Source organism: Doryrhamphus excisus, linkage group LG6 (assembly GCF_037039965.1).
Source record: "Doryrhamphus excisus strain RoL-2023G ecotype Guam linkage group LG6, RoL_Dexc_Guam_v1.1, whole genome shotgun sequence".
Lineage (NCBI taxonomy): Eukaryota > Metazoa > Chordata > Actinopteri > Syngnathiformes > Syngnathidae > Doryrhamphus > Doryrhamphus excisus.
Genome location: NC_136362.1, coordinates 18,084,020 through 18,109,174, shown reverse-complemented (window position 1 = coordinate 18,109,174; position 25,155 = coordinate 18,084,020). Strand labels below are relative to the sequence as shown.

Sequence of the window (25,155 nt, the reverse complement as noted above, 5' to 3'; positions counted from 1 at the left end):
GTGGTTGCTTAAGTTTTTATTATTTGGTGTTTTATTATTATTATTATATTTATTTATTACTGATTGATTGATTTTCTTTATTCTTGATTTGTTTATTTATTTTTCATCTTATTTTGTGTAGAAAAATAAAAATTAAGATATTTGAGAACAGTGGAATGTTTTATCAGAGCTTTTCTTGTAGAAAATCGGAACCAAAGCAAAGTTTATTCATTTTTCTGTTTTTAATAAATGCGTTTTTTTTTTTAAACCTGATGCGGCCCAGTCTCACCCAGACCCGAGCTCCAGTGGCCCCCAAGTAAATTGAGTTTGAGACCCCTGTGCTAGAGTGTTTGTACATCTCTGATATGCAGGGGGAGACTGTTCCAAAGTTTTGGCTCAGCCACAGAAAAGGCTCTGGGGTACACACAGGAGCATTTTTTCCATTGAGGCTATTTTTTTACAGTACATGCCTGAAATATTCTGTGGTAACATAGTTATGCTGTATGTTAACAATACAGTATCTGTGGTGACAAACAAGGGCAGAGCATGCATGCATCCCAAGCAGCATTTGTTTGAAGGAAGCAATAGTTAAACATCGGCGTGCAGTCTGGGCGATGGAAATAAAATCAGTAATTACAGCATAAAAAATAAATATTGTAGCTATGGGTTTATCATGTAGTTCTGTGTTGCTGTTCGGAGTGTTAGGAGTGATGTTCTGTACTTGAAATGACCCGTGGGCCTTGAGTTTGATACCTGTGCTTTACATTACTCTCACAAATCACATATAAGTGCCCACGCCAGACAGGAGCTGGACACTCCAATGCACACAAAGATCTCTACAGTCTGCAATAGTGTGAGTCACAAGAGAACAGCATTAAAGGGCATAGGCATTGGCACATGTACTCTAGGACACATATAATTTTTAATGGAAATTAGGGACATCCTAGTTTTATTTGAAAGTCAGATCTTTCAAATAAAAGACTTAATATACAAACAGACATCAAAATGTATATGTTTTGAAGCAGAATTTAGACTGAATATGCATAAATAGGTTTGCAGATATTAAGTATGGCTGAAATTCAATGTCAAAATTAATTTAAAAGGTAAAGGTAAAAAGGTAATTATATATCATATCATATTATATCAACATTATAGAAGTACAGCACACTGTTTTATTCAAATGTGTTCTGAGCATTAACGCCATCCTGTGGTACCGAGAAGAGTTCAACGCGGTAAACAAAAAACATTTGCTATTCATAGTTCGGGGCCGTCATTGTCACGTGAGAGGTGTCCACCATTACGTCACGAAAAACTGCGCATGTTTAGTGTGAAGACCAGAGTTTTGGATGTTACCTCCGCAGCTATGGCAGGAGGGAGGAAAAAGCTTCCTAGCTCTACGTCTGTTCTATGGACGACACTTCACTCTCTGTGGCAGGACAAACATTTAGTCCTCTTCAAGACGGAATACACGTTTTTTGTTGCTTCTGTGTTGTGGCTTCTGGAGATCGGAATCAATGTGTGGGTCATTCAGAAAGTAGCATGTAAGTGGCCTCGAGGCTAGTTAGCATGCTATGGCTATGTGCCCTTTTGGTGAACGTGTCTGAATGCTACAAGGTTAGCGTTAGCACGAAGTCGTAGACAACCACCTGTCACGTGGAATTTACAACACACGCATGGCACAATTACTTGTCCGGTTCAAGAGTTGAAATGTGGACATTTTGTGATTATTTTCAAAAGCAACAGTCTGAGTTATTCTAAGAGTGTAGCTGATAAATTGTAATGTTTTTTGAGAATTTTGTAACGTGTCCATTAGTCATTGTAATTTCAATTTAATCAGGCACAGGTGATGTTGGTAGGTACACATTTTCCCATATAAAACGACACACGGAACAATTCGAGTTTAAAATCAAAAGTACCTACTAAGAAATCCTTGTCAGCAGACTAACCAGCTTCCAACGAGATACAGTTTTCTCCAATAAGTAGGAAAAGGAGAACGCAAAAATGCCACCAAAGAAATAATCATATTGCTGTTTAACAAACAAGCAATAATAGCTTTACATTGGCTGTATATTGCATTTTATGTGATCGATTAATAGAAATGTATTTCTGTCATCAGGGAGCCACTCAATTCACCACCCGTGGGTCTCCCAGGACTCATTGCATTGAAAACCTATCAACACACTGCAATGTGCTTTCATGCTAAAAACAGTAGCTGTTTTACAAGGGCCACCAAGCTAGGGACAATATAAGTATAAGCATTGTCACCTAGATTTCACATGCAAACAAATGTATTTGTGTCTTGCAGACACTGAAATTGACTGGAAAGCCTACATGGATGAAGTGGAAGGAGTCATTAATGGCACCTATGACTACACCAAGCTTAAAGGAGACACAGGCCCCTTGGTGTAAGTTGGAATGGCATGACTAGAAGTAGTTAATAAAAAAAAAACAATGTGTGACTTGATATTTTCTTGCTGCAGGTATCCAGCCGGCTTTGTGTACAGCTTCACAGCTCTGTACTACATCACCAGTTCCGGGGCTAACATCCGCCTGGGCCAGTATATTTTTGCTGTTTTTTACCTCATCACGCTACTGTTGGTCTTCAGAATATACTGTCGCACCAAGAAGGTCAGTTGGAGGTGACGGGTGGTGGTTAAGAATTTCAGTATTAGTTCAGACCTGGCAACATGTATGAATTTGTTGTACTCGGCCGTGCAATTTGACTCTTGAACACGCTTGATTGCTTCACTGCTCTTCATGATCGCGTCTAACTTCTCACCAGCATTCTGTAGTTTTTCAGCATCATATGATACTTTTGCTAATGTCCTTATCTTCCCACAGGTTCCTCCATGTGTCTTCTTCTTTATGTGTTGTGCCTCCTATCGGATCCACTCAATCTTTGTGCTGCGTCTGTTCAACGATCCAGTGGCCATGATGCTGTTGTTTGCCGCTGTTAACCTCTTTATTGATGGTCGCTGGTCCCTTGGCTGTGGCCTTTACAGGCAAGTATGGGCTCCAATGGAGACATTCGCTCAAGGGAGGCCATGATGCCAAATGAGTTATTTTTTAATAACAGGACAGTCTTCCTCTCATTCCAACAGTTTAGCAGTGTCTGTGAAAATGAACGTGCTACTCTTTGCACCGGGACTACTTTTCCTCCTGCTGTCCGAGTTTGGTCTAATCAGGACGATTCCAAAACTTGCTCTTTGTGCAAACATACAGGTGAATAATATACACTTGGTATTTCCAGGCATCATAGCAATCATATGTCACCATACCTGTCCTCATATGCTGCAGTTCTTGTTGGGTCTGCCTTTTCTCCTGGAGAATCCCGTCGGCTACGTGAGTCGGGCTTTTGACCTGGGACGTCAGTTTATGTTCAAGTGGACGGTCAACTGGCGCTTCCTGCCCGAGTGGATCTTCTTAAACCGCTATTTCCACTTGATCTTGTTGGTTGCTCACCTGCTGACCCTGCTGCTCTTTGCGCTCCGCCGCTGGAAGAGGTGAGGGAGACTTGCATCACTCTAGTCACACTAATAACAAACGGGAAAATATTGTTAGCATGACCTATCATTGGGAAAACAGGCAAGAGATTTCCGGGAGCCCCAAACAGCTCATAAAAACTGATTAAATTGAAGAAGAACAGTTTTTAAGTACATATTACTGCTTGAGTCTTAATTCACATGCTGAAAATACATCAAAATTCAAAATCTTTCATAAGCAAAACTGCTGCCCCTCCCTTCTCGTGCAAGCAACCTTTTTCACAGTGACAACAAATGTAGACACGAATACAACAGCATCAACCAGCGACGCCGCTACTGGTTGCAGCCAAGTACAGTCAGTCGTTCCTCGCCGCTTGGCGTTTCAAACTTCACGGCTTCATTCTCACAGTTTTTGAAAAATATGCTGTTCCATAGTAGAATTCGGCTAAAACTATAAATTAAATAAACTATAATATAAATTCAAAAGACTCATTCAAAGATGTTGCGTTGAGAGATGTAGTAATTGGCACTGGCCACTAGGTGTCAGTATTGTAATGTTTGGTGAGACACACAAACACTTGATCACTGGCACAACAGGCTTTTGTTTAATTATCTCAGGCACAATAAATCCTTAAAAAAAACAAAACAAGCCAAAGCCCATAAAAGCCAACTCTGAACCCCCGATGTCACTTCCTGTCCCTGAGCACCGTAACATCACCATAGCAACACACACAGGTTTTATGTATGTTTCAATGGCTTATTTTCTGTTATTCTGTCTACTATATTGCATATTTGGAGTGTAGAGGGGTCTAAATCGTGTCTAAATATTTTATTTGTAATATTGGTAATATTTGTATTTAGAAGGTTGTCATCAGGTTTTCTATGCTCTAACTATGAAAATATTCAATTTACAAATAATGAATCCTACTTGGTGAAAAGTCTCTTATCATGGTCGGTTCTGGAACCAATTGACTGGGATAAACAAGGGTCTTATTTTGTCTCAATTCCACACTGGTTGTTAAATATTATGGCAAAAAATGTGTGTTGTCTGTACTTTTCAGGCTGGGAGAAAGCCCCTTAGAACTCTTCAAGGAACCTGGCAAGAGGAAAATCCCAGCTCAGAAAAACACAGTCAACCATATCCTTCATGAGCATGTGCAATAATTAGTGAATGGCCAATGTTTTCCATCTTTGTCATCCCTTAACAGCCAATCACAGATCGTTCTCATTCTGTTTACCTCTAACTTTATTGGCATGTGCTTCAGTCGTTCGTTGCATTACCAGTTCTACGTGTGGTACTTCCACACCCTGCCGTACGTGCTGTGGAGTGGAGGAGTTAAAAAGATAGATCATCTGCTTAGGTAATTCTACATACGCAACATTCCAATGAAATGCAAACTCTTAAAACTCTGCTCTTGTACATTTAGGATCCTAATCTTGGGTGTTATTGAGTGGTCGTGGAATACCTACCCCTCGACTTGCAGCAGCTCCATAGCCCTCCACGCCTGTCACTTCTTCATTTTGCTCTGTCTGTGGTTGGCTCCACCCCTGCACTCGGCAGCAGCAGCTGAAACACAGGCAAAAGCAGCCGGCATGGAAAAATGCCAATGAGATGCAGTACGAGTGGTGGTGTGTTCGGGTGAAAGCTGCTGAGAGGACCCTCCTCCACCATCCGTTCTCTGAACATCAGCATAGAGGGACTGGCAATGGGGTAGACTCCCAAGGAGCCACTATTGGTGTTTTAGCTTTGTGCTAAAAAAAGTGAAGAAAGCTGACATGGGTCGTAGTCCTCGGACAGTAACCCACACGAGGAAACATGCAGTTGTTACGTGCAGGTAACAATATGAAGAGACAAAGAAATATGGATTCTCAGGTTTTGTCACATAACCTTTAATACCATCTCATCTAATTAGTTATTTATATTATTTGACATGAAAATTGAGAAGAGGGTGCTGCTGTGGCGCCCTCCTCCACCTCAAAGCGCTCACAGGCAAATTCAAACATATTTGTTCTGCTTGTTTTTTTTTTTTTTAACTCACTTTTTTTGTCTCCCACAATGATGTTCTCTCCTACAGCGTCCATTACAGTTCATTTTTTGTTTAGCGCAGTTAATTACAGTTAATTGTGTCCCTTTTTTATGGCAGCACCATGCCATGACTGTGATGGAGCGCTTGGATGTGAAGACGATAACAGGGAGCAGGGTTGTGAGACTTTTCAGGATCAGAAACCCCTGGGGGAGGGGCTGCTGGGGTGGAGTTTGTATTCATTTATTTATATCATTTAGAGTACTAGTAATCCCGTGTTTATAGCAGTTAATTGGTTCCAGCCCTGACCGTGATAAGTGAATTTCTGTGAAGTAAAATTCCTTATTTATAAATTGAATATTTTTGCAGTTAGAGCATAGAAAACCAGTTTCAAGCCTTCTAAATATGGGTTTTAACATGGTTAGAACCCTCCAGACATGAAATAACATCCCTATAGTCACCTCTACACTCATAATACCCAATCTAGCAGATAAGCCATTTAAGACATAAACTTAGTCATGAAGACTCAGTCATGTATGTTATGATAAATGCGTTCCCTCTGGGACCTGAAAGAAGCCGGCAGGAAGTAACATTGGGGGATCAGAGTTGTTTCACCCTTTGTTAGGGATTTTTGTTGTGCAATAAAAGCCTGTTCCGGCAATCAAGTCTGATCCTTGTGTGTCTTACCTAACATTACAGAGGCACTACTGATACCTAGAGACCAGCGTTGAATACTACATTTCATTATCTTTGAATGTGTCTTTTGAATGCCTTAATAACAGGTTGTATTCAACCACGAGACAGCAGGGACGTGATAGAAATTTGAAATACGATGTGATGAGGGACGACCACATGCACATGCATCATGGTCAATGATGCTGATTATGAGATGACGCAATTCACCACAGCCATAAACTGATCACAGTTTTGCTGGGAAACACTGAGTTTAGTGCACTAAAAGCAAAAAAAAACAATCAAGAAAACACACTACTAATTGTGCTTTAACTGCGAAGTATTACTATTTTGTTGTACATGACGTGATGAGAGCTAGGAGGACCAGGGTTCGATTCCACCCTCGGCCATATCTGTGTGGAGTTTGCATGTTCTCCCCATGCATGCGTGGGTACTCTGGTTTCCTCCCACATTCCAAAAACATGCTAGGTTAATTGGCCACTCCAAATTGTCCATAGGTATGAATGTGAGTGTGAATGGTTGTTTGTCTATATGTGCCCTGTGATTGGCTGGCCACCAGTCCAGGGTGTACCCCGCCTCTCACCCGAAGACAGCTGGGATAGGCTCCAGCACCCCCCGCGACCCTCGTGAGGAAAAAGCGGTAGAAAATGAATGAATGACGTGATGAGGTGATTTTTCTAATAGAGTCCATTGTGACAAACCTTCAAAAAATCCTGCAAATATATCCAAATCTTGGAATCACAATGAACCAAAAATAGTTTCAAAAAGTTCCAATTGAGTCATTCATAGAGAAAGCCCAACTCTGTTGTATAGTTACCAGTAGTGTAGGTCAAGCTGGTCATAGCTTCTTGTGATGATGTCATGTCCCCCTGTCAAGAATAGTCACAGTTATTAGCACTCACGTGCCTTGACTGAAAACATAAGAATGTGAAGTTTAAAAATAAATATGAAAGCTACTTACATCAAGTGCTGTTCATTTTTTCTGGATTTGTGCTGACATTACATGTAGCCAAGTTCTCATTGTTGTTTATTTTCCAAACAAACAAAAGACATCCACTAAATATGTTTCTTATCAAAAGGTGATGTGCTGTATTTAGCTTTGACACTCTTGGTGATTTGGCAAATTAAGATGTTTGCTACAGAAGATCATTTCTTAAGATGATTGCATTCAAAGTATATTTATCTTAAAGGTCACTTTTGGATGTAAAATGATTAAATGTACAACTTAACAGTAAAATGGCAAGAGCATCTGGCTCAGTTTCCACAGCGGTGATTGTCTCACATGTTATTGGGGTTATAACACAGCATGTTGAATTGGATGTTCTCATCCCAGTGGCGCAGCAGCAGGAACAGCTGTCTGGCGGCTCCCCTCAACCCAGACAGATCCACCCCCTCTGGAAGCTCCTGACTCCGCAGCCAGAAGTCTGCTTTTGCGGCCACCAGCTCCCATTCCATGAAGTACCCAGCACAGCGATGCTCGAGCCAGGCGAGTGCCACCGCTGTTGCCCAGCTCGAGCCCTCCAGGTCATCTTGAGCCAACTGGCTGCTCACCTGGAGATAGGCAGGCTCCAGTGAAGAGCCCTCACATACATCTGTCTCTGATCCACGACCACTGTCCACTTGACCATGGCTCAGGCCTGGTGAATTTCCACCTGGTAGCTCCAGAGAGCCTTCCTCTGAGCTGGGGAGGTCTGGGGATATGGCGATAGGATCTCGTTCAGACGGGTGTCTTCGGTGTAGCCTGGGTTCCAGCATCAATGGGGTGTCATCAGGGGTGTGGTGGAAAGGAGGTGTTGTTTTGAAGAGGGAGCAAGATGATGGTGAAAAGGTGACATGATGGTTAGTGGGAGGTTTGTTGGAAGAGGATAAAGATGGAGCGCTGGGTGATGCACAGCGGAAAGGTGGGCTGAGGCTGCGACGATGCAGGGTATAGGGTGAAGCCCTCTTTAGGCGTTCCAAAGAGATCTGGACACAGTCGGCGTAGATCTCTGTTAGAAGAAAAGCTCCCGAGGCCAGCTGAAGGCGAACCTAAAAGGACAGTGATGAATTAAACGTTTACGTTTATTGTTGATGATAGAGGGACTGACCAGGGGCAGGTAGTCTGGAGCTTCATTTTCAGGTTGCTTCTCCGTCTCTGCAGAGAGGCAGTGGGGCTTGAGCGGAGCCTGTCGTCCTGATGAAACAGAGGACCTGAGTCTGCCAAGTGGAAACCTGGAAGATTAGCAGTGATGTTTGCGAGTATGTAAAAAAATGCACACTGTGTCCAATTGTACAGTATATCATGATTAGCTGCATTATCAAAGGAAATACAAAAGATTATGCCTATGCTTGTCACTGCACCATCATAGACCAGGGGTGGGCAAACTTCGGCCAGGGGGCCACAACTAGCCCACTAAGTGTTTAAATACGGCCCACCCATGAAGTATTTCATACTTGGTTCATGGTTTGAGCCAACCTTTTGATAGTTTAGGTAGCTTTTTTTTAAATCAATTTATTTGATAGGAGACAAGGGTTCAATTCCACCCTCTGCCATCTCTGTGTGGAGTTTGCATGTTCTCCCCGTGCATGCGTGGGTTTTCTCCGGGTACTCCGGTTTCCTCCCACATTCCAAAAACATGCTAGGTTAATTGGGGACTCCAAATTGTCCATAGGTATGAATGCGAGTGTGAATAGTTGTTTGTCTATATGTGCCCTGTGATTGGCTGGCGACCAGTCCAGGGTGTACCCCGCCTCTCGCCCAAAGACAGCTGGGATAGGCTCCAGCACCCCCGCGACCCTCGTGAGGAAAAAGCGGTAGAAAATGAATGAATGAATGAATGAATGGTTATTTGATGTGGTCTGCTGTTTACAAAGTGCTCCCGTAAAAAGGGACACTAGCACATATAGCAGGTTGCATGACACTTTTACAGATACAATAATTCTATGTGGACTGTTAGAATTATATGTCTTAACGGCCTTGCACCTTCTTATTTATCTGATCTGCTTTTACCATATCAACCCCCGCGGATCCTGCGGTCCTCCGGCACTGGCCTTTTAACAATACCAAAACCCAGAACGAAAACCCACGGTAAGGCAGCATTTAGCCACTATGGCCCCCACCTGTGGAACAGCCTGCCGGAGAGCCTCAGGACTGCGGAGACTGTTGATATTTTTAAAAAAAGATTAAAGACGCACCTTTTTAATCAGGCTTTTAACTCATATTTTTAAACTTTTCTTACGTTTTTATCGTTTTAGTCCAATTTTATGCTCTTAGTTATTAGCTTTTAACTCCAGTATTTCCTCAGGGGGGGTCCTCCACACTGTGTCGGGTCTGCTGAGGGGGTGCCATCCTGGGGCTGGGGGTTCCTCCCTTTGATGTGGGGGTCCACCCCTCTGTCGGAGTCGGGGCGCCCGGGTGCTGGTCCCCCGATGGCACGGCATGCGGCTCCTCCCAGTGTGGACGGCCCCAAAGGTGGCGTTTCCTTGATCGTCAGTGCCATGCCATGTCTCCCTACTGTGTGTGATTGTGTGTGATTATGTGTGTAGGTGTGTGTGTCTAGAATGGAGGGTGGGAGGGAGAGGCTTTCTGAGTAATTGTTTTTCCTCTTAATTGTGGTAATTGTTTTTAATTCTGTAAAGCACTTTGTGTTGCATGTCTTTGCAGGAAAAGTGCTATACAAATAAAGTTGATTTGATATGCCCGCGAGTCAAAAAGTTTGCCCACCCGTCATAGACAGATGAACAAACACACATTGTAGTAAGAATTTTCAGACCATTCATTCATTCATTTTCTACCGCTTTGGGCGAGAGGCGGGGTACAACCTGGACTGGTCGCCAACCAATCACGGGGCACATATAGACAAACAACCATTCACACTCACATTCATACCTATGGACAATTTGGAGTCACCAATTAACCTAGCATGTTTTTGGAATGTGGGAGGAAACCGGAGTACCTGAAGAAAACCCACACACGCACGAGGAGAACATGCAAAATCCACACAGAAGTGGCCCATGAGCATATGTAAACAATATGAAAGTGTCAGTGCAACCTGCGAGAGCCCCTTTTATTGTATTTTGGGGGATTTTCATCACTGTTGCCCTTACATGCTAAACAGATTTGCTCTGTGTCAGGAAAGGTGTTGGCTACAACTTCCCTGTACCATCAAATTTTATTTGTCGTTATTTGATGTTTTTGTTATGCGCATTTGGAGCGACCGGACCGGAGCAAGAAGAAACACAGAAAAGAAGAAGGGAAAGGTGGGGTGGGAGGGGGCAGTAGAGAGAGAGACAAAAACAGCAGCAACAAGAATTCCCAAAACAACAACAGTGACAAACAGAACAGTTAAATGTCAATGATGGCTAAGTGTCACAATGGAGATGATATCAGTGAAATGAAACAGTCCAACTTACCAGTAGCAATAGTAACAATAAAGACATGAACCGTGATAGTAAACACAATTACAGCCATACAGTTACAGTAATTAAAATCTCACTGCTTGACATCATTTTTACTGTAATAATAGCATATTTATCACTGTTTTTCAAGCTTACCTTGTTCCAAAGAAGCTCTCCATTGACTTGCTCTCTATAGATCGCTGAGAACGTGTGGACGAGGGGCCCGTTGTTGCTGAGGCAGCAGTACTGAAAGCATTTCCCCCAACATCTGACAAGGGTGAAAAACATGCATCAAGTAACAAGAGGTCATTTATGTGGCTTAATGGGGAGGGAGACAATGCATTTCGGTTAAGTAGACTTACTAGAGTCCCAGGATGTAAGGCTACGTGGTGTGGTGGGGGTGTCATCTCTGTCTAATAGGTACAAAAAGATGGTTTATGATCTAAAGTCTTTGGTGAATGAAACAATTGTCATTCTTTCTATCTACCTGTAGAGTTATATGTGTCCTCAATCTCTTCGCAGTCTCTACTAGTAGGTCGTCTGTCTGAGTAGGCTTTCTGCTTGCGGCTACCAGAGTGGGAAAGGCGACTGCTTCCTACAAGTGTACCTGAACACAAAACAGCTTAATGTGTGTATTATTATGGATGTACTTTGCAGTGTTGTACAACTACTAATAATGAACCTAAGATCCTGTGAGCACTGTGTTGTACCTGTGTTTTGGACCTCAGTACTGTCCTGGAAGCCTTTGTTGGGGTCGCTGTCAGTTATGGTGAAGGTCGTGTACATGCATATGATGTTGCAATGCTTACTGGTCTGGATAGCCTTCACACGATATCGCTTTGCTGAACCTACACAAGTAGTATAGTACAGTAGCAGGTATACAGTATGTATTTAGTGTTGATGAATCATCGGCTTGAACCTAACTGTGACCTGTTTGGTTCTCCCTCTCTGCCATTTTCTCAAAGTCTCTTATGACGCAGCGAGCGGTGAGCTGATGAATGATCTCTTCCCAAGATTCCCTTTGTCTTTCTTTTTGCTCTTCAGGCACCCAGAGGTGGCTCAGGTTCACCGTGACCTCCCAGGACATGGGTCTGCCTCCCAGAATGCCATGAATGAGTGAGCGACATTGACCTGGTGGGGGATCCTCCAAAGAAACAGCGGTGAAAAGATACTCAGGGTCTGTGAAGTTATCCCAGTCCAGAGGAGATGCGGGAAAAAGCAGTCCGCCTGTGGGTTAAGGTAAAAAAAAGAAAGCGAGACTTAGATGACAACATCAAAAGAAATCTTGTAAAATTTTGTAAAACAACCTACTAGAGTCATTTAGGCTTCTGTGGGACAGCATCTCTGATGGCTTTATTTCTCCCTCACTTTCATCCAGCTTTCCTCCAAGAGTTTGGTCGAAGGAGACTCTCTCCAGAGCTCTCCTAAGGCGATGCATCTCCAGCTCACCTTGCGGTGATGAAAAGCTCCGTGCTGCCATTGTTGAACAGGCCAGTGATTTTTGTCTCCAACGAGGTTCTTCACCACAACCCAAGTGTCCCTTCTGGAAAGTGGGAGTATAGACAAGTCCTGGCAAGTCTGTGATGGACATGTAGAAACTCTATATGCACACCTGTCAATCTTGTGTACTATGTGACAGGGTCTATGTGTCAGGCCATGTTTACAATCATGTAGAAATATCAACCTTTTTCATGCTGTTGTCAGAGGTCTCAGCTGAGAGGTCCTCCTGCCATACTGAGTCAGCCCAACGAGACAAAGACGATCTCTGTTCTGGTGCAGACATCTTTTCAAGGCCTTGTGGTAAAGATCCCGTTTCCAGCAGTGGAGCAGAGTCATTCGGGTCAGGCAGACAGGCCCTGCTCGAAGCGTCCGAAGTCAACGATGCCTGTATGTGCGTAGGTAGACTGCGCTCACTACTGAGAGAGCAGTGGGTGAGGACGTACTGCTCCTGGATGTAGGAGCTCTCCTGGATCCTTGTTCTGATATCAGTGGGCCAGTCTAGCTCCATACCTACAGTAGATATAAGTTTTAACCAATGGACAGTTTCACAAGATGTATAGTTATTATTACTGACCTGCAAGGTCAGCATCTTTGGCACAGGAGAACTCAGAGGAGATTTCCCGGGAGATCTCCCTCAGTGCCTCCTCCAAGTCATTACCTTCTGAACAAGCGGCTACGGGCATGAGCTCCGAAGTAGGAGGTGAGATCTCATCATTGGACTGGCAAAATATGGAACCCATGGAGGCATTATGTGGACCTTTATTGCCCCGCCCTTGACACTGAAACATACATATAGCAGTTGGTAGAAAAAAATGTAATAATAAACGAGCGCTGTTTTGTGGTCGACTGAGGCCTATTACTGAAAAAGTAGTAAGTGGAAGTTGAAGTTGTACGTTTTTGGCTTCTTATTTTGTCCTTCTTTCCCATTCCGTTTGAAACCTTTTCTTATATTTAGAATAAATAAATTGTAGACTAATTAGCTAGCTCAGTAGGATGCTAATCAGTCCTGTAGCCACTGTAAAGGCAACTATAGGGGTGTTTCACGGGCACGATACCAGAGCAGCGCGCTCTGAGTGGACAGCTACGGGGGCTGATACTGGACATGGTTAAACTCTATATTTTATCAGTATCACTGCCCTGGGCTTTGACACAGTATCATTTTGGCCTTTTCCCATATCATTCATGGGCGGTTTCTAGGGTACAGGGCCAATTAATACTGTAGTATGTGATAATAATGGGGAAAGCCGTATTTAAAAAGTCATAAACAGGCTTTCTATACGCTAACTATGAAAATATTCAATTTATTCATACTGAGTCCTACTTTGACAGATTAACTTATTGTGTGTATGACATCTGTAAATGGAAACTGCAATATCCTGAATAGTGTCTCAGCATTCACACAGTAAAAGTGCCTGGTGTACCTCTGTCTTTTTGACTTGAAATGCTGTCATGTCATACAGCGTGCAGTATCCAATAAGGCGATTTCCTGGGTAGAGCGGAGGGATTTCATTGGGCGAAAGAAGGGCTTCCATGTTTTCTGGCAGGTACCAGTCAATCCGCACATCAGTCAGCACCGGTTCCAGGGCTTTTTTCAGTGACTTGATGAGCTGATAACGTAGTTACATACAGTATCATGCATGAATTAAGCATGCAAGTGAATGTATTTATAGGCGATTGATTATATTACTGTAATTCTGCATTGTATGGATATTTCCCAATGAGGTGGCAGTGCTGCTAACCTTTGGCTGAAGTCTTTCCCCATCTTCCAAAAAGTCTGTAGTACCTCCTGTCAGCTTGGCGACACCCTGCAGGAGTCGCCTGCAGGCTCGAGGACCCAGACCCAGGCCAAAGCATCTGCAAATATGATGTATAGCTGTCATCACAATACAGAAAAACTACAGTCACTGGATACTTCATCGGATATACACTTGCATAAGTATTTAGAATTATCAATCTGTTTCTACCTCTACAACAAATGGACATCATTAAAAACAGCTTTCAGTGTGCTGCGATAGAGAACACATGACATTTACATAAATGTACATTTTAGGCATTATATGCTTTTACCAAAGAAAACAACTGTGAATTAATGCTTTGATCTTAAGTAAAGCAACTACATCTGAATAACTAACTCCAATTAATAAAGCAAAAACGTAAAAGTATATCGATTTGAAAGAAGCAACGCAAATTCTGGTAAGAAAGTCAGTCCATCAGCAGCATACTAATGAGGTATAAATGGAGTTATTGTACATTACCGAGGGCGACTTTTATTGCAGAGAGCACTTAAGGGGATTAATGGGCGGGGCTGAAATTTCCCTCCCTCTTGCTTGTTGTGTTAGTCTCATTCGGCACATTCTACTCCATTTCCTTTTGCTTCATTGTAAATACACAACCAGTGAGTATTTCTGAAAGTGCATTCCGTCCCTCAAAGTATAATATATAGTGAAGAGTACTAACTGTACTCTTGGGATGGTCCCAAGATGTAATAGGCAAAATGACGATGGTAAACAAAAGCAGCACCCATGTTTCTTCGGTTTCTTCTTCATTTTAATACCTGGTACAACTATAGATTAATTTTCTTTGGACAAATACGATGCTGACAATGCTGATTTTTTTGGCAGTACAGTACCACAGCCCCTAATGTAAGCACTTCAGTGATTTTGGTTATTATAAAAAACATGGAAATGGCTAGATATAAGCTCTTAAAGGGGACCTATTATACTTTTTCCACTTTTCTGACGTATAAATGTGGTTGTATTTGTATTATTTTGTTAAAGAACGTAAAGAAAGTTTCAGATGGTTTTCAGAGGTGAGCCCTGAAAGAAGATTGGAATGGCTCAAAACACTCAGTTTTAGAGGACGTCGCAAAACTGTTCCTTTGTGATGTCACAGAGGAGCTGGCTTCCTTATGGGCGTGGCTGTAGGCACGATGCTCTCTCTGCCCCCCCCCAAGCTCTGCTTCTGTGTTTACATTGCTAGCAATGTCTCATAAGGAAAAGCCACATTTGTTTACAATTCCTAATGACGCCACCATCAGGCACAAGCGGTCGGAGTCGAATCCGTCAACGGCATTGGATTGTTTTGTGAACATGGGCCACTATGCAGCTGGACTTGCAGACAAGCTGTTGCTGAAGCCTTACGCCTTTCCAACGTTACTTGGTCGTGTGGAAGAGTCAGAAGAACTAGCAGTAAGTAACAATTTATCAGTGTCCTAACTGTGTTTATTTGTGTGAATCATGGAGCAAAAGCACTGTGTAGCATTATATAGTGTGCATACAGGGAGTGAGGTTGATAATAGGCGTTTCCCACCACCACAGCGGCTCTACCCGCGTTCTTTTAAACATTGGTAGTCCCACAAAAAACATGTAATGACCACATTAGACATTAGATGTCTTCAAGTAACCTCTTTTCTTGAGGAACTTCGGACTGTCCAGTCTCTATTTCTGGATCACATTCAGGATCCAACATATATGGCCTTATGTTAAAATGTTGATTGGAGGTAAAAAAAAAGATAAGACCAAAGATAATCTCTTAAAAACTGAAGTCTTTCTATGCACTCGGGAGTGTGACCTACCACAGCGTAGTAGGCATGCCTGGAGGCGGGCTGCGTGTGGAAGACATTAAAACAGGCCGCTTTCGCAGGAAGCACAAAATCCAAAGAAATACAGCTGAATAGGTGCAGATTCTGGAAGAATTTGAAAGCTTTGTGTATTGGTTATTGTGTGTAGCTGCTCTATAGGAGTCCGCAACTCAATAGAAAGGTCGGAACAATGAGCATAATAAGTCCCCTTTAAATTCAACTCATATGAGCTATTCTTTTGTCATCATTGTATTTGTGTCAGGCTTTAAAATGAACAAAAAACTGAAGAAACAAAGTTAGTCTAATAATTTTTTCCATAACTGTTCCTGCTGTTTGAACCAAAAGTGCATGGTTGTACATGGCCACAATGTATGCCACTGGGCATCATCGATAGATGGAACAAAATACCACTAAATACCATGGCTTCATACCTTCCTGCACATGTGTTCCTCCGTACCAACTCTAAAACTTTGCCCACATTGTTGATGCAGCCATCTGTGATGATAAAAACCTGACGAGGGTATGTGCGCTGCATAGGCTGCTGGTACACCCAGGACAGCGCCCCCAGTAGGTCGGTGCCTTGAATATCAGCTCTCATCCTTTGGGCGTACTCATACGCTTGCATCAGTGTGACCTGAAGCAGAAGATGTTGTCAGAACTTCATCTACGCCTACATGTGACAGCAACCATCACAAAGCCTGTCCTTATATCAGATGCCCCAATTAGACGACAAGGATGGAAAGTAATTGAATCAGACGAGGGCAAACATACACACATTAGCACTTGCCTTAAAGGTTGACAAACTGGCCTGAACATAGGTTTTGAAAGCACGCTTTGCCGGAGTGCTGAAAAGGCACAAAAGGTCACCATATGGTCAGGCGTGTGTGAAAATACTGTTTGTCCTCGCAGACCCTTGTCTCGATTGAACCCGATACTCTGCTGCTAAGGCAACGCAAAGGAGTGACCTATTGCCTGATTAAAAAGCGGACATAGTTTAACGGATTGTCCTGCACGCTTGGAAACATCTGCCTTCATGAAACCTGATCCAAATTTACTTTTACACAATTCCAACTAACATCAGTGCACAGCTTGCTGGCTGTGAACAGAGGCTGGACGGTGGTGCCGAAGCTGACAATGTTGAGCAAGGTGCCGGCAGGGAGACTCTTCAGTGCGACCACCATGGCTTCCTGTGGAAAAGGACCTTACATTACTTTAAAAGTTCCATACAAACTAATCCTGGCGTCCTTGAGTTCACCTTCACACGATGCATGTTGGTCCCGCTCATGCTGCTGCTACGGTCAACAAGGAACAATATTTCTCTGTTGGCTTTGTTGAGTTCCAGAGGTTCTCCCAACAAATCGGGACAAAAGTTGAGCATCAACACGGGGTTGTTGAGGATGTCCTTGTGATAGCGCTTCCTCACAAACTCCACCTGCAAATCACACACAGTAGTTGTATATCCCACCTACAATGCATTCATGGTCACCCGTCATGATTGTTTTGCTGAACAACGTTTATGGTATATACCAGGGGTCTCAAACACGCGACACTAGTTTGAGGCCCCCGCCTTCATATGAAAGTTTAATGTTAGTGCGGCCCGCGCAAGTTTGATATGGATGCTGTATGGTATCATGTACCCAGAAAAAAATATTACGTTTGATTAATGTTCATGTTAAAGGTTAAATAACTGTTAATAGTTATCCTCCCTATCCATGTGGAAGTGGTAAGTTTTTGGCTATGTAAGTTTAAAGGAAATAACTTGAATGCTACCGTTTAGGTCTAGTTTGCGAGTTAGCATGTGTCTCAAGACCCTGCAGTTGCGCAATATGTTGTAAATAAAAAGAGTATAAATGTGACTATAGTCGTGTTTTGTCATGTCTACAGGGCTCAAATAATGCTTTGTTCATTTTAATCTGAAAAAAATAATTTGTCTACCCACCAACTATATGTGGTTTCTTAAGTTTTTATTATTTGCCGTTTTATTATTATTATTATATTTATTTATTACTGATTGATTGATTTTCTTTATTCTTGATTTGTTTATTTATTTTTCATCTTATTTTGTGCAGAAAAATAGAAATTAAGATATTTGAGAACAGTGGAATGTTTTATCAGCGCTTATATTGTAGAAAATCGGAACCAAAGCACTGAAAAAGTTTGTATATTTTTCTGTTTTTAATAAATGAGTTTTTTTCGTTTTGGAAAACCTGATGCGGCTCAGCCTTGCCCAGACCCTAGCTCCAATGGCCCACAGGTAAATTGAGTTTGAGACCCCTGGTATATACAGTACACCCGACTAGAGGATGGGTGGGAGACAATACATTTCTCACTTTCTAGCAATTTGGACAAAGAAGCCAACCTTTCTTTCTGGTTGGGGATCTTTGCGGGTGCAGCGGATGAAATCCCGCCGAGAGTGAATGTGCTGCTCATACTGGCTGAAGGAGAGCCTGCCCTTCTCTATTATGACCAGTGGGCTGTGTGGTTCTGTAAAGAAGATATTTCACAAAATTCACACAAACAAGACAAAACAGAGCTTTCACATACTTACCACTGAGATGCAGGATGATCTCTATGTGTCTGTCATAGGGATGCTCCTGTGCTAAGGTGATGTAGGTGGCAGAGGCACTTTGGGCACTGGGGTCAGCATCGGCCCTCAGGGCGTGGGTGGGGCTCTCCAGTCCTGAGTTACATTTAGGATGAAAAAAAAGGAATGCATTTGACCCACGTATTATGAAGAGGGAATGAAAAGTTATCCCAGAGATGCTGCTCCCTACTGGCAATAAGTAAATAATAAAATTCCAGTCTATGGTTTCCTCACAAGGGTCGCGGGGGGTGCTGGAGCAGGTACACCCTGAACTGGTCGCCAGCCAATCACAGGGCACATATAGACAAACAACCATTCACACTCACATTCATACCTATGGACAATTTGGAGTGGCCAATTAACCTTTTTGGAGAACATGCAAAGGTGGCCGAGGGTGGGATTGAACCCTGGTCTCCTAGCTGTGAGGTCTGCGTGCTAACCACTGGACCGCCGTGCCGCCTTTGCTATCACTAGCATCACACAAATTAGTAGACACTTTTAAGTGTATTTTTCCAGAAACTTTTGGTTGAACGTCACATTAATGGACTTTTGGGGTGAACTATGGTGGTTCCTCAATATCCATCCATTTTCTATTCCACTTATCCTCATTCAGCTATGCTGTCTTAGGGCAAGAGGTGCGGTACACCCTGGACTGGTCGTCAGCCAAACGTAGGGCACATATAGTGTAGATTTAATCTGTGTCAAAAGTACAGAATGTATGCAGGTACTACCGGCCAGCAAACAGGCCCCTCGGACCAGCAGTTGAAAGTTGAGTTCGTAAGGAGCTAAATTTGCTGCTGGAGTGTTGAAGATGGCGTGTGCGCAATGCTGCTGCTCTGAATCTAGAACCCGGTCTTGTTTTCCTGAGGTGGCACCAAAACAGCTGGTTGGTCTGAAGAGAGAGACATAAATTACAAAAAATTTTAGGAACACCATAGAGCAGCTTATAGTTCGAGCAGTTAATAAAATAGTAATATATATCACCTGCATCATCAAATGAGGTCTTGTACAAAAAATTTGTTTTAAATGCTAAAAATATTTGATTGACTGCCAGACAGGCTTTAATTAAACATTATTATTGTGTTTGTAGCTTGCAATGGCGTAGAATCCTGACACTGTGTAACTAATGTGTTAAATTGCATTACATTTTAATAATTTAGCATACCCTGTCTCGTCTGATTTCCCTCCATTTTCACTCTTGCTGGTAGTCGTCAGTGTGACGACGGGCGTCAGTAATGTTGGGTAGACAATGCGGATTGCTCCATTTTGTAATGTAGGCAGTTCTAGTGTGGTCTTCATGATAATGGATACAATATCCATGGAACCTATAACCCCCGTGCCCACAATGAAGGTGGTCCTTTCCAGATCTTCATCCAGAATTAAATGACCTGAGAGTGGGGGGGGGGTAGGACACAAACATCTACTTTTACATAAAAAAAGAAATAAAACCGTTTCATTGCAATTCAGATTTCATGTTCAACATTGTCAATAAAATAGCACACATTTCTGGTTGTACAGGAGCTCTCTGGAATTATTTTAGGCTTCCACAGTCTAGCCTTAGCAGAGGGTCCAAAAGCATGATTGTCACATTTATAATGAATGGGTCAATTGACTCCTTTAACTGTATACATGCTCACCATTGGTGCACTGCATTTCCAGACGAGAGCTCCTGCAGCAGTTCCATTCCCGGCCGTCAGGACCGGAGCCGGTGCAGCAGTCCATGCAGCTGTTCTTCAGCTTTCCTCTGTTCTGGATCTGAACACCCATCAGACGTCCTGCGATTGTGGCCTCAAAGCCCACCACCACCTCCTTTTCTCCAAGAGGGTACACAAACACACCTAAATAGAAAAGCAACATTCAGGCAACAACTTGTAGTTAAATAACCAAAAAGTCAACATACAATCTCATGGCCCTCTCAGTTGAAAATGAGATTTGTATCGATTATGCAAATATGTGGCTCCCGTGCCCTCATAACAAACCTTCCACAGGCTCTTTGTCTGCATTGACATAGGTGAGGTGTGCTGTGATTCCCAAGGAGCAGCCGATGGCGCAGGATTTGATACAGGAGGACTTGAGCAGCAATGGTTCCCAAGTGGAGCGGTTTCTCAGCCCGACCATGTTCTCAGTTGGGGTACCAACAGCTCTACAGAAAGATGCTAGTTAATGTGTGTGTTGTGTATACCGGGTAGTGGGGGGTATAAACTCGTATAAACACTTTTATGCTGTATACAGCCCTGATCAGAATCTTAAAACCAAGTTGAAAAATTGCTAGAATATACATTTTGCACATTTTGACCTTAATGTGGTTTTAAATAGAGCTACAATATGCAATAGCAAGAAGGAGGAGTGAGACAAAAAAAAATTTGGAACTTGTAATTGATTTTCACCTGACCACAGACTATAAAAGCCAAAATCTGCTCAAAATTCTCATTTCCTGTCAGGCATTCAGACGGTCATGCCCTCCTTCCCTTCTTGAGCGTGGTCGGATCGTGGAGATGCATAAGCAAGGCCTCTAGCGGCGTGCCAGTGACAGTGATTCTACATTTTTTGAAAGATCGTGAGCAGTACGCTGAGCTGCAGGATCCGATTGGTTGTCCATCAAGACACAGGGAAGTCCTTGACCCAAATGAAGGCCCTATATGGTGCAGACTGCAGCGCAATAACCATCATACAGCATCTGTGGGAAAAGGGTTCCACAAACAAGAAACAAATTCAAAGACCTTGTCTCCTTCATCGACACAAAACTGCCTGTTTAAACTTTGCCAGGGAGTATCAAACACGGACATTGAAAAGTGAGAAAAAGTTTTATTCTCTGAGGAGAAAAAATGTAACCTTGACGGTCCAGATGGCTTCCAATGTTACTGGCATGACAAGGAGATCCTACCCGAGATGGAACACTGGAGCTTCAGGTGGCAGCAGGCAACCCTCATGACTGAGGGCCTTCATCTGTGCTTGCTTGACCAAGGACTTCTTCAGGGAGAATAACATAGGACAAATAATATTTGGGACCATCCCGCATGCTCCCCTGATTTAAATCGCACAGAGAATATTTGAGAATGGATGTGAAAATGGCCATCAGGTCCAGACAGTGGATGCCCTTCATGAAGCCATCTTTTTGTCATTTTTGGAGCTATGGTTGTAAACCACTATTTCAGTTGAATTGTTGTTTTCAATGCATTTTTCAAAGTGCTTTTTGTCACACTCCCCATTAAGATCCAAATATGCAAAAGGTAAATTCTAGCTATTTTTCAACTGGTCTTAAGATTTTGATCACACATGTAAAACATCTGCAGTATTTAAATGTACAGAGCAATCTTGGACTCGCTTCCCTCAGGCTCTTAGCAACCAGTAGTTCTGTGAGACAAGTTCAGTCAATCATTAACACTGCAGGTCAACACGCACTAATCTGTGCATCATGTCCTGCATATATTCCATAACAGTCGGAGACCTGTATGCAAATCCACTACAGATGCACTCACACCCTAAAATCCAAGATGTTGTGTTTTCAAATAACATGTGGAATGTTCTAAGGACTTTTAGTGCATCAGGTCTGGTGTGCATGGGCTGCACAAATCTGTGTATGTGTGCTCACACATCAGGGTGTGTTTGCGTAAACCAGGTAATGGCCTTTTCACATCTCCCTTTTTAACAAGATCAACAGCATCCATCTGGCTACTGTGGTCTCACCTCATAACAGGCAAATAAAGGCTTGCTTCGCTTAAGTAAGGCAAAGCCATGCATGCACTGGGGACCACACACACTTGTAATAAGAAAAGTGCCACCATGTGATGTCTCTCTTAAAAAGTGAAATCTGGTCAACTGCACTTTACTGTACACAGTTCTAATTCAACAACACTCTAATAACAGACTCATGCACAGTCTTGCATAAGGTGGCACAAACACAAAAACTAGTAAAAAAGGGTACATAAGATTGCAATAGTCGAAGTTCTATGTTTAGTGTAGGTGGTTCTGCATGCCCCATGTTGGGGTCATCCTTAAATGATATAAATATAATATATATATATATATATATATATATCATTCAGGCATAGTCACTGTGCTGTTAAATGCTGAGTCTGGTGATGTGCTGCTGTGTCTAGTCTCTGCATCCTTTCACTCACCACAAGTGGAGGAGTTTTCCAGCACTGTCTCTCCCTCTAAAGCACCTTATGACCAACAAGGAAGTCATTGTAACTTTACCAAAACAGTACAAAATTATTACGGTAGAACAATCTGCATCATAAAACGCATGAAGCACTGTGATGTTTACCATCATGCAGCATGACATTCTCCTTACCTGCAACCGATCGACACTGCAGAGATGATGAGGAGCCGTACGATGGCAAGCTCGCCACTTGGCCAGAGGCTAACACACGACAACGCAAAGTGAGGCAAAGCCTGCTTCTCATCCAGACAATTGGCTGTGATGGTAGCAGCACCATAATTCACAGCTAATGGCCTGGCCACAGAGAGAGAGAGAGAGAGGGAGAGAGAGAGAGAGAGAGAGACTGAGAGAAGGGGTGGAGTACAGTTAGTCAAGGAGACGGTGCAGGCCGTTGCAGGTGATCAAAGATGTTGCATAACAAACAGCAAACTACTAGATGCCGATTGATACTATATTTGCATCTCAACATTGAGTTAAGTTCATAGAATTTATAGGCCTTATTGTGGTTCAGCTGCACCAAAACGCATGCCTTTATCAACAATAATTTTATTATTTTACATTTCATGCATTACTAGTGGCAGTTGTACTACTAGTCATAGTGCACACTGTGTATTTGTTTCATTGAATACGTTCATTGTTTGGCAAAAAGCCTGCAGGTGTGGGAATGTAGGAGACGGTACTTGAGGTCCAGACTCAGAAAGGGGTCACTTGTGATGTTTGTTTTGATGGCCATGATGGTTAAATGTACCCCATCTTTCAAAGATATTCTTTCATATCTACAGCATGAGGTGTAACTAAGTAAAATATTTAATTTAATTTCATAAAAGAAAGACAAAATAAAGCAGCCCATCTTATGCTAGACCAGGGGTCTCAAACATGCGGCCCGCAGCCCAAATGCGGCCCGCACGACACTAGTTTGAGGCCCCCGCCTTTATATGAAAGTTTAATGTTAGTGCGGCCCGCACAAGTTTGATATGGATGCTGTATGGTATCATGTACCCAGAAAAAATTATTACGTTTGATTAATGTTCATGTTAAAGGTTAAATAACTGTTAATAGTTATCCTCCCTATCCGTGTGGAAGTGGTAAGTTTTTGGCTATTTAAATTTAAAGAAAATAACTTGAAGGCTACCGTTTAGGTCGCTAGCTCTAGGTCGCTAGTTTTTTGAGTTAGCATCTCAATCAGTCTCAAGACCCTGCAGTTGCGCAATATGTTGTAAATAAAAAGAGTATAAATGTGACTATAGTCGTGTTTTGTCATGTCTACAGGGCTCTAATAATGCTTTGTTCATTTTAATCTGAAAAAATAATTTGTCTACCCCCCAACTATATGTGGTTTCTTAAGTTTTTATTATTTGCCGTTTTATTATTATTATTATATTTATTTATTCATTACTGATTGATTGATTTTCTTTATTCTTGATTTGTTTATTTATTTTTCATCTTATTTTGTGCAGAACAATAAAAAGTAAGATATTTGAGAACAGTGGCATGTTTTATCAAAGCTTTTCTTGTAGAAAATTGGAACAAAAGCGAAGTTTTTACATTTTTTTTTAATAAATGTGTTGTTTTTTTTTTGGAAAACCTGATGCGGCCCAGTCTCACCCAGACCCGAGCTCCAGTGGCCCCCAAGTAAATTGAGTTTGAGACCCTTGTGCACAGGACTGTACACTTCAACTTTCTGACACTAGATGTCAGCCTTCTCTTGTCAGCTTCAATCTACTCTGCTTTGAGTCACGCCAGTCATCTTGGATTATCTGTCAACAGACTGGTTCTGTGTGGAAAAAATATACTAATGAAGTGCTGTTTCACTTGATGAGATGACTGATTTTTCCACCTCCTTAGGTAGCCCAGCAGCAGTGCAGGAATTTGTGGGTCTCGCTATAAGTGACTGTTGTAATTATCCAGCACCCGAACCCTCCCCTTCTATCTTCAGTTCCCATTATTCAATCATGACACAGTCCAGGTTTAAGCCATAAATATAGTTCACACACTTAATAAACACGTTTAAAGTCTAAAACGTATAGGTACTCACCACTAATGAGTGATGATCAATGAAGAGATGCAATCTGAGCCATGCTGCAGGTCAGTTCGCAGCAGACAACTATGGAGCGTTCAAGGACCGCTGAACAAAGTATGAAATCTCAAGCACAAAGACATAAACAAGTAAAATTAGTTAAAAAGGACCTGTTGTGCTTTTCTCACTTTTCTGACCTATAAATCTAATTAGAATGTTGTATTCTCGTGTTAAGTTTCAGATAATGAGTTTTGCGCATTTGGAAGTGAGCCCTGAAAGAGGTTTGGGATGTCTCAAAACGCTCTGTTTCGCAAGGCGTGGTAAAACTGCCCCTTTGTGATGTCACAGAGGGACGGGCTTTCTTGTATGGGTGTGGCTGTAAAAAGTAAAGTAAAGTCTCTGCCCTCTCACAAGCTCTGCTTCCCCCGCCGTCTCCCAAGCGCTCCTCCTCTGTTTACTTGCTACCATACTTGCTAGCAATGTCTCAAAAAGGATCCACCACATATAGCTGTATGTTAAAAGTGGGCATTTAAAAAGAAAAATAGTTTATTATCAGATCCTATACCGCTTATCTACTACTATAAGGTTAGCGCCACAGACTGGAAATCTACTACTACTTGGTCTATGTATTCTATGTGTGACCAATCACAGCAGAGTGGTTGTGCCAAGACCTGGGTCATGGGTGGAATACATTAAAACAGACTGTTTTTGTGTGAATCACAAAATCCAAAAAAATACAACTGAATAGGTGCAG

General features: G+C 42.4%; 2 protein-coding genes across 2 annotated transcripts; one reads left to right on the top strand and one right to left on the bottom strand.

Annotated features, from left to right (window-relative positions):
* Nucleotides 1-1,289: 1,289 nt before the first annotated feature.
* alg3 (ALG3 alpha-1,3- mannosyltransferase) lies at nt 1,290-5,760 on the top strand. The gene is made up of 9 exons (XM_058067160.2): nt 1,290-1,520; nt 2,285-2,384; nt 2,460-2,607; nt 2,821-2,981; nt 3,081-3,201; nt 3,277-3,482; nt 4,523-4,600; nt 4,679-4,822; nt 4,889-5,760. Exons 1-9 carry the CDS (start codon nt 1,298-1,300, stop codon nt 5,070-5,072), a joined length of 1,365 nt encoding a protein of 454 aa, XP_057923143.2. The 5' UTR covers nt 1,290-1,297; the 3' UTR covers nt 5,073-5,760.
* Nucleotides 5,761-7,236: 1,476 nt separating this feature from the next.
* vwa5b2 (von Willebrand factor A domain containing 5B2) lies at nt 7,237-24,475 on the bottom strand. Its single transcript, XM_058067117.2, has 23 exons — nt 24,420-24,475; nt 22,517-22,678; nt 20,199-20,375; nt 19,857-20,057; nt 19,385-19,607; nt 18,951-19,111; nt 18,184-18,315; nt 17,995-18,119; nt 16,891-17,067; nt 16,712-16,822; nt 16,067-16,269; nt 13,795-13,909; nt 13,477-13,662; nt 12,630-12,834; nt 12,240-12,565; nt 11,867-12,098; nt 11,486-11,782; nt 11,266-11,403; nt 11,043-11,162; nt 10,918-10,968; nt 10,712-10,823; nt 8,266-8,389; nt 7,237-8,206 (listed from the first exon to the last, which is right to left on the bottom strand). Exons 2-23 carry the CDS (start codon nt 22,659-22,661, stop codon nt 7,457-7,459), a joined length of 4,311 nt encoding a protein of 1,436 aa, XP_057923100.2. The 5' UTR covers nt 22,662-22,678; nt 24,420-24,475; the 3' UTR covers nt 7,237-7,456.
* Nucleotides 24,476-25,155: the final 680 nt, after the last annotated feature.